Source organism: Oryzias latipes, chromosome 1 (genome assembly GCF_002234675.1).
Source record: "Oryzias latipes chromosome 1, ASM223467v1".
NCBI lineage: Eukaryota > Metazoa > Chordata > Actinopteri > Beloniformes > Adrianichthyidae > Oryzias > Oryzias latipes.
Genome location: NC_019859.2, coordinates 34,825,844 through 34,841,079, shown reverse-complemented (window position 1 = coordinate 34,841,079; position 15,236 = coordinate 34,825,844). Strand labels below are relative to the sequence as shown.

Here is a 15,236-nt window from a genome sequence, read left to right as displayed (position 1 = left end):
CTTGTTCTTCAGGACTTGGCCCCTTAGTTCCAGTGAAAGGAACTCTGAATGCTTCAGGATGCCAAAACATTCTGGACAATTCCATGCGTGGGATCAGTTTGGAGCGGCCCCTTCCTCTTCTAACACGACTGTGCACCAGTGACCAAAGCAACGTCCATAAAGACATGGAGGACAGAGTCTGATGTGGATGAACTGGACCGAGTCCTGACCTGAACCCCATAGAACACCTTTGGGATGAAATAGAGCGGAGACAGAGAGCCAGGCCTTCTCCACCAACATCAGTGTGTGACCTCACCAATGACCTTCTGGAAGAATGGTCACAAATTCCTACAAACACTCTCCTCAACCTCATAGACAGTCTTCCTAGAAGAGTTGAAGCTGTGAATTCTATGGGTTAGGAAATGGATGGCACTTCAGTTCATGTGTGAGTAAAGGCAGGTGAGGGAATACTTTTGATAATATAGTGTACCTTCCAATTGTTAGCTTCTGAATAAATCAGAAAGGCGCCATCAGTGTGTTTGTGAACGGGTTACTGGGACTGTGACTGTTGTGGCGAGCATCTGACTGAGTCGCGTGACGTGGAACTGAGCAGCTGAGCGTGCTGCGTCAGTCATTTAATGGCGACGCACGCACTTCATTCAGGAAAAGCACCGGCGAGACACAAGCCTCGTTAGCCCGTGTATAAAGCATGTTTCTTACCTTCTTGGTCCTAATGTATCTGTTGAAGAGGCAGCCGGTAGGAAGTGACATTATCTAAGCGCTAGAATAGCGCGATCGCTTGTTTCGTTGTTTGTTTGGTGTCTTGTGGAAACAAAGTGTGTTTGTGTGTACTTCAGGTACCAGTCGGAACTTGCATTATTAAGGACTTTACTGTTTATCCTGTGGGTGTGCATTGTAACTTTTGTAAATTTGTAGGGGGAAGTGAATTTATGAATGAGATTATTTGCTAAATAATGTAATTATAAAGCAATTCTTGAATGAATTTGGACTTTATACATGAACTTAAATAAGAACATATTTAAAGTAAATGAGTGAGTTTGCTAATGGAGGCCCTTCAAACGACATGTTTGTTGTTAATGTGTACATGGAATCTGAATTTGTAAATATTTATTACTATTATTGTGTGTTTAAGGTTTTTACCTATTGAAAGCTGACTGATCAAATGGAAATTAATTAAAGTTTGGAAATTGATCTCAAGTGGCAGTCTGAGTAAATCGATTTTTAACGTTGGACGCTCAGTCCTTTTCAAGCACACCAAAGAAAATTAGGAAACGCTTGAGAGTGACTGTAAAGCGCTTTGGGCCTTCGAGGAAAGCGCTACACAAGTATACGACATTTACCATAATATCTTCAGGCTTTGTTTTTATTTTATACATGATAAATAACCTGAAACCCCGGTGGAAGACAGCAAAAACAGATCTAGTTACTGAATTCCTAAAGTGTGGATGTAGCTAGCTGTTCAACTGATAAGCAAATGGTTGTGCTGTCCAAAAAAAACTCCCATTTTTCCTTCATTTGAGGCATTTTTGCTTGCTTTTCCCTGGGTACAGTTCCCTTTCAGAGGCATTTATGGCTGCTGTTTTTGGCCCGGGAAGCCGTGCTTTCAGGCTGCAAAGACCTGTGGGATGGAAAGATGTCTGACATCCAAACAGAAACCTGCAGCCTTTTAAAAAAGACCCGATCTTCACTGAAGGATGTGAAATGGCCTAAGTCAACGTGTCACCAGGAGGAAAGTGTATTTCAAAATGTTGGATGGCTTCATTGATCCCCAAATGGTGAATTCACTTTTGATTGGATCTTACTCTGCTCCCGTTGGAGTTATTAAGTCTATAGGTTTGGTGCGTGCTGTGAAAGAAGCCTGAGGGGGGCTGTAATGTTTACACCAAACTGTTTTTTTCCTTTTCCATGGCCCTCAGCTGATGAACGCTGACGGGCAGAATAATAAAGTCGAGCTGCGTCTACTCCATATGTATGTCTCAGAACACTCTCCAGCTCAAATGATGCATTTAAATCTTAAGTGTCAACTTTATCGATACATCCAGAACGTATGGTGAGTGCTGATCATCCATCACTCGCGCCCATCGTCAACCTCAAATCGGTTTTAGCATTAATCTCCATGAGTGACACTTCACCGGCGGTCATTTTTCACCGACTGCAAGTCATTTCGGCGCGCAGTATCGTGATTTAACAACTATTTGGCTGGTCTCAGTCTGTGTCTGGGGTGTCACGTTTTTAACACTGTCCTGCTGCGCCTAATTCTCGGGTGCCCTGTAGATCTGTCAGTTTGGCTCCGCTGTCATTCAGATGGACAGCAGTGACATTGCCAGGCCAGATTTCTCGTGCCCACTCATGTCAAGGAAGGTGACGCTTTTAATTAGACTAACTCTCTGTTATCAGCTTTCTCTGGGAGTTTTGTGCATCATCAAATGTCAACTGCTTCATGATTTGGATGTAAAATATCCCCTCTGGGATATTATGTCATTTGAGAATACAGTAGTATTGATTATTCAACCTGCAATCTATGAAGGTAATTCACTGAAAATGCTGGCGACTCTGTTCTGCCTTTGATTCTTAAAAAGGATGAACTAAACGCAAATAAAAACCTCAATAAATGAAGAAATATAAAGAGTACCGCTTGATAAACAGCCACAGTTAGAGTTCTGCTGATTAAGGGGCAGGAAGCCACTTAGCTTGGCGACATGTGAGGATTCAAAGAGACACTGTCTCAATGCTTTAGGACAAAGAACACTTCCATATGAACATTTACGCCGTCTTTTCAAAGCCAGTTTTATACACAAAAGTTCTAAAGGCAATTAATTTAAACAAAAATCGTTATGAATGTCAACAAGCTGCTTAAACAACACCTTTTGTTAGAGCCATTTCAACATTCTACGACGTTTGTACTGGATTTTGTAAAAGAAAAGGTCAACTTAGGAGCCCAGCAGTTCTGTTGGCTGAGATGTATGACGTAGTAGATGCGCATTTTTGTATTAGCTTAGTTAGCTATAGAGCTAGAGAGCACACTAGTTTGTGACCGTACATTAACGTTCTTATAATATGTATAATATACAGTGATCCCTCGCTATAACACGGTTTCGTTTTCACGGTTTTGCTACTTCACGGATTTACATCGTTGCATTGCGTTCTGCATTCTGATTGGCTAAAAAGTCACTCCGCTTCTTCTCTACCTGTGCGTCAATAACGTTGCAGTTTAATATGTCAAGGTATGTAAATCAGCTTGCCAAATTTACAACATGTACGTGCAAATTCTCTTGCAATTTCGAGTTTCTCTAAAGCCCATAGAAAAAGAGCGACAACAACTGTCAATCACTATGTTCTTCTCCTGAACAAACACAGCTGCACCGCGGGCTTCAGAAGAAGAAAACACTGCAGAGCGGAGTCAGGATGCAGCGGCTCAGTCTGAAGAGCAGTGAAATACACTTGAGTCACTATTTGTCCCACTGTACTTTGAATTTTTTTTATTATCATTTTAAATATTCTCCCGTTTAATCCAATTACTCTCGGGTCGCGGTGGGCGGGGCTAATCTCCGCAATTTGAAGCCTTCTGTAAAACATTGGTGATTAAAATTATTATTTGACAGTACAGTACAGAAGTTATTTGTTGAAAAAACTTTTCTAAAGTACTTTTATTTGTGAAACAAATGCTTGAGCCTGTAAAATGGTTTGTTCTTTTTTTTCAATGTATAATAGAGTAATAATAGAGTTTTTAATTGTATAATACCTGTTAAAAAAATAGAGGTTTCTACTTCACGGATTTTGCCTATCACGGGTTCTTTTTGGTACGTAACCCATCGAAAAACAAGGGTTTGCTGTATATAATATATGTTTTGTACCATAAGTGACGTTTTTGTCACAGTCCATTTGGAAAGGAAACACCTGAAAATGAAGAATTTGGACTGTGGAAGCTCATTTAAGGAAACTAAAAGCGCCGACTCTACAGCTTAAGTGTGCAGAAATTAGACGGAGCCACACTTACAACTTTTAATGGGTTACTAAAGTATCAACCGGAAGGCTCCTGTTGAGTCATTTGGGTACAAAAATGTCAAAAATCTGTTAGTTTTAAATGACTGAATGGTGACTTTTGCACAGCTGAACTTGTTGCACTTATTAACCACTTTTGTTTGTTGACGTTGAATCACCTTAAGGTCATGTCAAACAGCCACTACGTGCATTTTGCGTATGTTGCACGGATGAAAACTGGTCATATGTAAATCTACGTGGACAAAGTGAGAAAAGTTTTGGGCTTTACATGAAATTTTCACAGATGTATCGCGAATAAACCACGCAAAGACCACGTTAATCAACGTAGAACATGACCCGATTACTGTGCTGTTTATTTGCAACTCATTACTGATTTGAGGGTCAATACGCAATTTGAATGTGATATATGTGTATACGTGATATAAAAGTTATACATCGATGGTTCATGTACGAAAAGTTAGAAATACATGGACCGGTCGTGGAAAGACAAACATTTGGATCTCTCAAAAATCACGCACAATCGTGTAAGACTTATCCTATAATTCCATATAAACTACATAAAATAGACATAAACTGCGTAATTCTCAGCCGACCAAAATCGTAAACAGCTCAAAACCGAATTCACGTAAAGAGCTGTCAGCTGAAACCCTCCATTTCAATTCAATTTCATTTGCCCAAGTTCACAACAACAGTCGTCTCGATGGGCTTTACCCCTCAACGGACATCTGTGCACATCGACGAATGGCGAACGCAAGAAACACTTATGAGTTACATATACTCACGCATGTAAGCCGTAGCACCAGATCCAGGAAAAAGTTCCCCTCATATGGAACCAAACGTTTGATCACGTTCTGAATTTGTGTTTGTCAGTGAAAGTTGCCAAAGCATTGACGGGATCCGGTCTTGGCACAGCAGAGGCGCCTTTTCTTTCCAGTAAAAAACACAGATCTCTTAGCTTGCATGTCTAAAAGGCATCCTTCTCCACACCTGACACTCCACGGCGACCTCCACAACAAGCTAACCAGGGATTTGATCTAAAACAGCAAAACACCGAGAGAGAAAATGAAGAGGAAAATGTAGCCAGCAGATAAGAAGTAAACTTTTTTACTTTCAGGTGATCCAGATTAAATCACCCTTGAGCTGAAAGCTACTTCCCTGAACTATTTTCTCTTGGATCTATTGTTGTCTACTAAGGTAACACTGCAATTTATCACTGTCAGCTGGTGCCATATAGGTTCCCATACACAGGGCACATATGAGGGAAGTACAGCACTTTAGGGAGGGAGGAGCAGCTGGAAGTGGCTGTTGTCAGTTGTTAACATGGCTGATTTCTGTGAGGCATTAACCTTTATGACATGGCTGGCTTGAACGTGTTATGTGCTGCTGCAGTACACTCAAGTGCTCGGGTAAGGGAAGGGGTTTATTAACAGGAGGGCACCCTAGGCTTTGTGCTCTGCAGAAATGGTGAGGTTCTCATTAAATGAAGCTCAGGGACTGTTATAATAACTGAGAAGCTTCAACGGCCCAGAAGATATAAGGGATCAGGCACTCGTTCTGTCTCTGTCCTCCACCTCTGCCAGCTTCTCTACTGTTTTTGACAAATGCGCTGCTGTGGCATTTCAATGAAAGCGCAGAAAACTGCAAACGTAGGAAATCCTCCAATGCACAAAGCTAACAAAGACGAGTCTTTGAGCGTGGGCCAAAAAGAAAAACAACACTGCACAACACAGATGACAGTTTTGAGGAGAAAAAGCACAAAGAATTGACTTGAAGATGTAAAAGTAATCAGTAAAGCTTCGTTCACATCCAAAGGCACGCTCCTGGCAAGCAGCACAGACTTACTTCCTCAGAGAAGTGCTCAACGTTGAAAAACAAGTACGGGACTTTGCTGTAGCTGTGCGGCTCTCCATCACCCAATTAGATACAGTGTATGGCCCCGGGACCCTACTTGATGACCACATTAAGCATTGTCTGTCTGCTCCAGAGCGCATCCACTTGCAGCGTCACTCTCGCCTCGAGAAGAAATAAGGCGTTTTGGGGGAGGGGCGGGGGTCGCCTCAGCTCCTTATTCCACCTCCCAGCCTTGAATCAATTTGGACTCCAGCATTTCTCGCGGTCGCTCTTTAATTCAGCACGGCTGAGCGTTTCCTGATTAATGGCTGGCACTTAGATCTGAGACGTGGTCAATAAGCGCACCGGTCCAGGAACTTGATACCAGGGTGAAGAGAAAACGATAGAAGCGTTTCCCTTCAGGGAAACACCCTCCAGGGGGAATTGGGTCAGCAGAACCAGAGGGCAAAAGGTCAGACTGAATACTTTGGAAGGCAGGATTTTTTTTATTTTTTTTTTAGCGAATTTGTGTTAATTTGAACAACCTTGGCAGAGAGCTGCAGAATAACCCCTTTGAAAATCTTCCAAGTACAGTTTGTGCTCTCTGGAGGAGAGCGTGAGAGTGGACTGTGAGGTTTGAGAGTGAGACGGGAGGAGGAGGCTGAGTGCCGCGAGCCCTGCACGCTCTCAGTGCGTGTCTGTTCTTTGACAGAGAAACAAGAAAGAGAGGATAACCTGGGGGTTTCAGGTCAAACATGTGCCGCTCCTAATGGCAGGGGCTTTCCCTGCTCATTAATCATTTATTGATTACAGATTGATTTCCATAGTTTCCGTTTCCACCCGGACTAGTACCTTTTGGTACAATTTTTTGCAATTCGGGATCCAGATTGAATAACTACAAACAGCAGCCTGGAATGATGGCTGCTGCTGCTGATCCATATTTTCAAACACGTGCAGGAAACTTGGAGCTGGTTTAGTTGCGCTGGACACAGCAGGTGAGTGTCTCCACGTGCGCCCCCGCGGAGAAGGCTGTTACCACACTGACCTCCAGCGTGCGCGCACGAGGACGAAGCAGGGCGCGCTGTCCTTGGCGCGCGCGGCTTCGCGGCTGTCACTTTGCGTTTTGACACCAGCCCGCGCCAGCCACTCCGAGCAGCTGCCGCTCACGCGCAGATCCACAACCACAGATCGGATCAAGTGGGAGGCGAGCTGCGCGCAGCGCCGGGAAAGCATCGCATCTGCTGCGTATTTGTTCTCCTGTCCATCTCCTCCGGGGTGGAGCAGGTCCCATTCTCCTTCCTAAAGAGGAAAAAGGGCACGTGGCTTTTAAAAGCTCTCTCGGGACAGCGGGGAGGCGGAAATCTGTGGGCGCAGTCGGGATGGATACGGGAGGACGCGGAGCACACAGAGCCTCATTTTAAAAAAACAGTTGGCTTCATGGACGTTTTGGAGTGAGGACTTCAAGGACGATCATAATAAGTCTTTATTGTTTTTTTTCTGTCCCCTTTCTTCCTCTTTTTTTTTCCAAAGTAAAGACTTAACACAGTGAGAGATTGCAGGTGAGGGAAAAGAGAAGGATGTTTTTGTCCTGGACTCGTTTTTCTTCTCTGATATGCGCTTAACTTTCTGTAGAAAATGTATTTGACTAATTTTTGCACACCCTAGGCTACACATGTGAAAAACCATAACCTGAAATAAAAATGGATTTTTTAAACACATCGAGCCTGGAAGAAGGACTGGGGGATGGAAATTCTTCCTTTAATTCTACATCTGAGAGCGAGTACAGCCAGCTCACCATCTGGAGTCTGATCGGACTTGTCAGTTTTCTGATTTTGTTCACAATCGTTGGTAACGTACTGGTTGTTATTGCCGTTTTGACCAGCAGAGCTCTGAAGCCACCTCAGAACCTGTTCCTGGTTTCGCTGGCCACCGCAGACATCCTGGTGGCCACCCTGGTCATGCCTTTCTCTCTCTCGAACGAACTGGGCTATTGGTTTTTTGGCACAGTCTGGTGTGACATTTACCTGGCTTTGGATGTTTTGTTCTGCACCTCCTCCATTGTTCACTTGTGTGCAATCAGTCTGGACCGGTACTGGTCGGTGACACAGGCTGTAGAGTATAATTTGAAGAGAACACCTCAGCGCGTCAAACGAATGATTGTGGTGGTCTGGCTGATCTCAGCTGTGATCTCCTTCCCTCCACTGATATCCATGGACAGGAGCAGCAGCAAGGCCAGCCAAGAGTGCAAACTGAACGACGATACCTGGTACATCCTCTACTCCAGCATTGGGTCCTTCTTCGCTCCTTGTGTTATCATGATCTTGGTTTATATCCGTATCTACCAGGTAGCAAAAACCAGGACCCGGACAATGTCAGAGAAGAAAAGAGATATGGATTCCCCCCTTGAGAATGGAATGGAACAGACCGAACCAGGCATGGGCGGCTCATTGAAAGCAGCAGGTGGTGGGAGCATGAAAGAACAGGCGCGTGAGAACGGCCACTGCCAAGAGCGGGAGGTTGGATCCTCGCTACCAAATGAGCCAAAACATCCACCACCTGACCACAATGATGATTTTGATGACAGCAGCTCATCGGACGAGAAAACCAAAAAAAACAGAAAGTTATCAAAACATCAGCAGGAGGACAGAAAAGAGAGGAAGTCCAGCCGAAAAAGTAGCTCCGCCTCAAAGTGCTCCAGCAGGAAGTCCCGTTCCAGCTCCAAATCCATGGAGTTCTTCTCGTCTCGGCGCAAACGTCGCAGCACCGTCCATCGGAAAAAAGTGTCCGCCGCTCGGGAGAAGCGCTTCACCTTCGTCCTGGCTGTTGTCATGGGCGTGTTTGTCTTGTGCTGGTTTCCGTTCTTCTTCTCTTACAGCTTGTACAGCATCTGCCGGGATCCGTGCAAGATCCCACCCACACTCTTCAAGTTTTTTTTCTGGATAGGCTACTGTAACAGCTCATTGAACCCGGTCATCTATACCATCTTCAACCAGGATTTTCGCAGAGCTTTCCAGAAGATCCTCTGTAAGTCATGGAAACGCTCGTTTTGACTCTTACTGGATTGTCTTCATGTGTTGGTTCAAACTCCTTCTCATTTTTCAAGTGAAGGGATGCATACTAGATCAAACGGAAAACAAAAATGTGAATGAGTTGCCAGGAGAAATGGATGGAGCCGCAGGGGAAACTGGCAGCTATGGTCTTACATACTGCTTTGGATGGTGAACTGGCTCCTCTGAGGTTTTGTGATGTGTGACTGCCCCCATGGCAGCACTTGGATCAGCCAGATAACTAAAGTTTACAAACATTTTAGAATCCCCCTGCATTAAGTGTGAATAATGTAAGGTCCTTGACAATCTCCATGAAGTTCTTGTTTGTGGCGATTGACGGGTTTGTGCTTTTTTTTTTCTTTTCTCACTTATCTTTGCTTTTGTAACGTTTCTATTAGTCTCTCGACATGAGGACTTTTGGGATGAAGGGGCTCCTTGCTAACTGTTTAAGTAGCAAAACTGTTTCTATCATAAAAACAAAAATGGAAAAAAAAGAAGAAAAGTTTCCTGAAGACGGCAGCCATGTGTCCTGTGCTGAAAAATGTCGTTTTGTCGTCAGGATGCAGTCAGTGGTGAATGGTTTTACCCTGAAATGAATTTGCACCTTTTTACCTCGTTGACATGACACGTGGGATCCGATATCACAACAGAAGGTAACCAGCTACGTTTGCTCAAAGTGTAGCGGTTCCACATGAAAGGCTGATTCTACTGTGCGTTGATTCTCTTTGTGTGAGTCACTTCCCTCTGTAAATACATACTGTTGCTATGCACTTGTGTCGTGTGTCACAAGTCGATGGTGTGTAACTTAAAACATCAGAAGTTACTGTGTGTGATTTAACAGTGAACTGGCTCTGCGCTGTGGTTTTTGTTGCCTGTCAGGAGGGCGGGGGGGTCCTTTGTTTATGGTTGTGCGTCAATACAGCACAGAACCATTAGTTATCACTGACATTTTCACTATTTGTTTACATTTATTTACATTTTCACGAGCTTCTTTCGAGGTATCTGGTTAGCTTCCGCATAACAGTGCTAATGCTAATTCTTAGTGGTAGATTCGGATTATATAAATCTTCTGAGAATCACATAAAGGGCGACAGTGGCTCAGGTGGTTGAGCAGGTTGAGCAGGTCGTCCAATGACCGAAGGGCTGGCGGTTCAATCCCCGCTCCCACCAGCCAAGTGTTGTTGTGTCCTTGGGCAAGACACTTCACCCTCCTTGCCTCCAGTGTGGCTCCACTGGTGTGTGCATGTGTATGGATGATCCCGGTGATGGTCAGAGGGGCCGTAGGCGCGAAATGGCAGCCACGCCTCTGTCAGTCTGCCCCAGGGCAGCTGTGGCTACAACGTAGCTTACCGTCACCAAGTATGAATGAGGAGTGAATGAATAATGGACACAATGTAAGCGCTTTGAGTGTCTTGAAAAGCGCAGATAAATCCAATCCATTATTATTATTATTATTATTATAAACAAACAAAAAAAAAAATCTGAATTTTAAATAGGCATTTTAAGGATCAGTTGAAACCATAGGAAATAGTGTTCCCTAGTTTATCTCATAATTTACGTTCTAAGAAGAACCTTTAGAAGAAGCTTAATAACAGATTTGTTAAGGCTGTGAGACCCTTCACTTTATCCACTTTTCTGTGACAGACATGAACATTTTCTCTCTTCTTTAAAGTCTCAAATTTCAAACCTTCATAGAAAAATAAGCCCAGCTTTATAGAATGGAAACAAAGATCAAAGATTTATGTAAATTTGCCAAACTGAACACATTCTGTACAGGAGACATGGTATGGAGGAGATTGATGGACAAGGTCAAAAGCCAATCAGGACACAGAGCACAGTGCACTGTAAAAAAGAACAAGCCTATAAAATTACAAAATCTGCAACACTGCGAAAGGTGAACCGCAATAAACCAAGGGAACATTGTACAACTAAAAATGTGAATGAGGCAATTTCAATTTATACCTCAAAATCGATTCTACATTTTTGCTTCATCAAAGTGTCCACCCTCTGGAAATGCACTGTCAGCACTTTTTCTGCGACAGAAACCTAATGTTTCTGAAATGTTCTTTCCAATTGTGTTAAGGAACTAAAGAGTTCCAACATTTGATCATACAAACGACAGTGTGGTTTTAATTAAGGTTTAAGGCAGATTGATTTGTTTGAACAAGTGCTCAAGCTCAGTCCAGTTGTTTTGTTGTAGCTGGAGCAAATGTAGCATTTTCAGGACACAGCTTGGTTGAACTTAACATTTTAAGACATCTTTGTAAATTACAGATAGACTATATGGTTGTGTCCTATTTGCACTTTATCCATACAGGTTTAACTGTTAGCCTAGAAGTTACACAAGTGTTTGGTTTCTGCTGCTTTTTCTAAAGAAATGTACCTAAATGTTCCCATCATTTTGTTTTTCTATAGCTATTACATTCTTATACATAGAGGGGCTAAAAACACTGATCATTATACTGATGGATTTAAACCATTGTCTGTATAAAGCCTCCTTTCCACTGAGCGGTCTGGTCCGGTCCGGTTTAGACTGGTCCAGGTAATTCAGGTGAGCGTTTCAATCAAAGTTGGACCGTCATAGCACCAGTGGAGTGATGCCAACAACAACGTCCAGCAGCTCATTTTTTGGTACTTCGTAGATACAAAGCATTTGATGTTGCTTGGGAGACGACTGCGGGCGGCTTAGAGGAATACAGCTGCCCTCTTTTGTCATTATGACCTTCAGCCAATCAATGGGCTTCAACTGTAGCTTCCCCCTAACCTGTCCACTCCCTTTTTTTATGGACCTGCAACCAATGGGAGCCCAAGAATGGTACGATTCAGTCCGGCTTAATGGGTCTATTTTATAATGGCAACACATTTAAAAGAACAGACTGGACTTGACCGGACCATGCTGCTCAGTGGAAACAAAGCATGAGAGAACTGGATCAAGTGAGTCTGACGCCATCCATAGAAAATGCTTTACTTCTGGATCCAACCAAAGGAAGCCCATTCAGTCGCCGTCCTTTGGCGATACGGATGCCACCACGTTGGAGCTAGATATAGCCGAAAAGCAGTGGTTGGTCCAAATCGGTCAGAGTCTACGTTTCTATGGCAACCACTCTCACCGATCTCGGATGAGCTTGTTGGAATGCCACATCCCTACCACTGACAGCAGCTTTTGAACGTTTCGTACTTTGGACGTAGGGGACCAGCAGGCTCCACCTACTTTTATTGAGGCCCCTGATTGATTGGGCAGACTGGGTAAAGGCTGTTTATTTAGTGATACAGGTCTGTGAGATTTGGCTCCTTGGAGCCGGTCAGGGGGGGTGTCAGTGTTTCCACTTTTCTTATACAGTCAACAATGTAGACATACACTTTATATGTATATGCAGTGACCATGTTGAATTTTCCTTCCCACTATTACATTTGTAGAGAGGTGAGCTGCAGTAGGACTGGGGAACCTACGTAAAGCACACCTCATCAGTTTGACGCAAAACCATAAATGTCCCTTCAAAACAGATATATTTGTTCAGTGGTGTACCACTATCTCATGTTTGTGCTGCCCAATGCAAACGACTACAGATTCAGCCATTTCCACTACAGCCCATAGGTTGTAGGACTACCACGCCTTTGACTCGTGGATCCGCATATTCCAGATTTTCTTTAGAGACTGGGCTGAATGCAGTGGAACAGTGGAGGCAGATGGGCTCTCACTGAGGCTTCCACTGTGCGCCTTTCTTTCTGTGCCTGAAAGAGGAGAAAAAAGATGCGGCTCTGTGGTCTAATGAAGCGAGCAGCAGAATTTACTGCACCTCATTCTGAATGTGTGTGTGTGTGTGTGTGTGAGAGCTTTCTTAAATTGCCATATTGGTCAAGTGTCTGCCTCTTCTTAAATGCATTTTAGTCTTTTGGCTGCTCAGATTTACTCTCCCATTCCGCCATGGTGAAAACAGAACATCTTATTTATTAATGTCTCTGCTACTTGCACACAACTATATATTTAAATATGAAGGAAACAGAGACCTAAAGGGATTTATACAGCCCAAAAAAAGTCCTATTTCTGGCTTCAAGGGGTTTTCTTTCTTGTGTAAATAATTATGGTGTGGTATGAGTGTATGAAATGTGGTAATCACACAAATAGATATGATGAAAATCTTTGGTTGGCATAACGAACAAGGCTCTGAGCTATTTTCCTGTTCAACTGTACCTCTGTCTTTTTTAAAAACAACAATTGTTTACCTCTCTGCTTTCATCACTCTTGAAAAGATCAAATAAAGACATCACTGCAACTGTCGTCTGACGAGCGCCAGAGAGCGTGACTGCATCCCTCATTACCCTTAATCCGCTTAGGTGTCTTTTTCCAACTCCTTTTTTTTATTTTTACGGCTGTGAGGCTATTGTTTGCATATTTCTGCCTGGTGTGACTCCCAACATATGATTGGATTTTTTTAAGTGAGCCAATTTGAAAATAACATCTCTGGTTCTTGTTCAGGAAAAAAAGAAAAAGACACAATTCCTTAAATGAATGTGTTTAAATTATAAGTCATATCAGCTGCATTCACAACCACATTTAGTTTTTTCCATACAGTAAAGCTAATTTTTTGGGGGATATGACTATTTTTGTCATTTTCCCCCAAAAATATTACATTTTGATTTGCTGCAATAAAACTTGTATCTTTTACCTAATGTTTTCCACGTCAATGTTTTGTTTTTTGCAGGTTAGTTTCTCATCCTGGGTTTACACGTGTCCGTTTGCGGTACATCTGTGTGAGGAGTCCGTCTCACAACTATCACTTAGTCTACATTGTCTCTGTTGTGTCTCCGGTCGATCCCTCCTTCCGCCTGGCTTCCGGAGGAGTAATTTGTCCCGCCATCGCCGTGTCATTAACATCCAAAACTTTAGCAACAAGTCCCCAGGTCCTCTCCTTTCTCACTGAGTCCGTCTAAATGCATGTTTTGTGTCATAAATGATGTTATGGTTTTGAACTTTCAAAATTAAACTTTTGTCATCCATGGTGAAAATGGACACAGTGTTATCTGCGGTGTGGGTTATCACGTGGGCATGTCACATTAAGCATGAAATGAAATTGTATAAAGTTTTATTTTGAAAGTACAACAGCAGTTTGTATCTTGAAACTCCTGTTTCCTGTTTCTCTGGCTTCTTTTCATGAAATTCACGCGTTGACGGACTGGAAATGGAACTCCTGCGTAAAACTTGCCTTGCGTGGCGACGGACATCAGACGCAGACAGACGTAAAAATTCTGCTTGAAAGTTCAATTTTTTTGTGTCAACACAACGGAGACGCGCCGTGGACGGCCAGTGGAAATCAGCCTTTAGGTCCCTTCTCTTATATATATGCGTTATAATTCTATCTATCATTTTGGCACAAGTGCCAATTGGTTGTTTGCAGACAGAAAAATGTGTAAACCTGTAGTCCTGCTAAGGTGGACTGCAGGGAATATCAAGGTCAGTGAGAGACCAGTGCACACATCTCACTAACAACTAGAGTGCGGCATAAGGGCACCGTACAACAGCATCACCAGTACATTATAAGTGTATGTCACTTAAATTATCTTTATATAAACTTCAAAGTACAATTACCACACGCACAACAATGGTACGTTTTATTTTCATGACGTCGCTTAAGGTGGCGATACGAGTCTGTAGAGAACTGCAAGACACAACTATTTTCCCTTTAACTATGCAACCTCTCCTCTCCACACCCCTCCATGGGCCTGGACAACCTAAAAAAATCTGCAGCACCTGTACAGGTCCAGACCCTTATGGGCCCAAAGCCTATGTTTTGCATTTACAGTGTTGGACAAAATTGTTTGTACCCCTGAGTTACAGTTTTATCTCATTCGCTTTAGTACAATTCTCAGATCAGAATGAAATTCCCAAAACTATTTGTTCAATCTTCACATCATGATGTCACTTGTGCACATCATATAAGCAGTTTCTCACTTCTTTGAACAAGTTGCAATTGCTTTGGTACATCCATGCAAATGATTATGTACAATTCTCTGCTCTTTGCTACATAGTCATTAGTTCATCGTATAAGTCATTAACTGCAAAATGGTTGACCAAGTTGTCATAATGTGACAAACATATTTCGCTGCATTGCAAGAGAGGATATATTCGCTGTGATGTGGATGAGAATTTGTGGCCTAACATACAGGAACGACAAGAGGTGTAGGAGGACCACACCAATTCCTACTGCACTGCCTGGACTGTTGGACAGAATATTGTCCTATCTTTTTTTCCCTTTGTGTTACTGTTTGCAGTGGGTTTTTTCTATGCTGGTATGACAAGGTCTATCAACAAATTACAATATTAACAATAAAAGTGTAAATGTGAATCTTGTCCAGTCT

The 15,236-nt window shown here is 42.9% G+C and overlaps 1 protein-coding gene across 1 annotated transcript; it reads left to right on the top strand.

Annotated features, from left to right (window-relative positions):
- Positions 1-4,971: 4,971 nt before the first annotated feature.
- LOC101169521 (alpha-2C adrenergic receptor) lies at positions 4,972-9,964 on the top strand. Its single transcript, XM_020706163.2, has one exon. It carries the CDS (start codon positions 7,533-7,535, stop codon positions 8,880-8,882), a length of 1,350 nt encoding a protein of 449 aa, XP_020561822.1. The 5' UTR covers positions 4,972-7,532; the 3' UTR covers positions 8,883-9,964.
- Positions 9,965-15,236: the final 5,272 nt, after the last annotated feature.

What these genes read in the sequence shown, in the direction of transcription:
- LOC101169521 (XM_020706163.2), top strand. Translation starts at nt 7,533, where the DNA reads ATGGATTTTTTAAACACATCGAGCCTGGAAGAAGGACTGGGGGATGGA.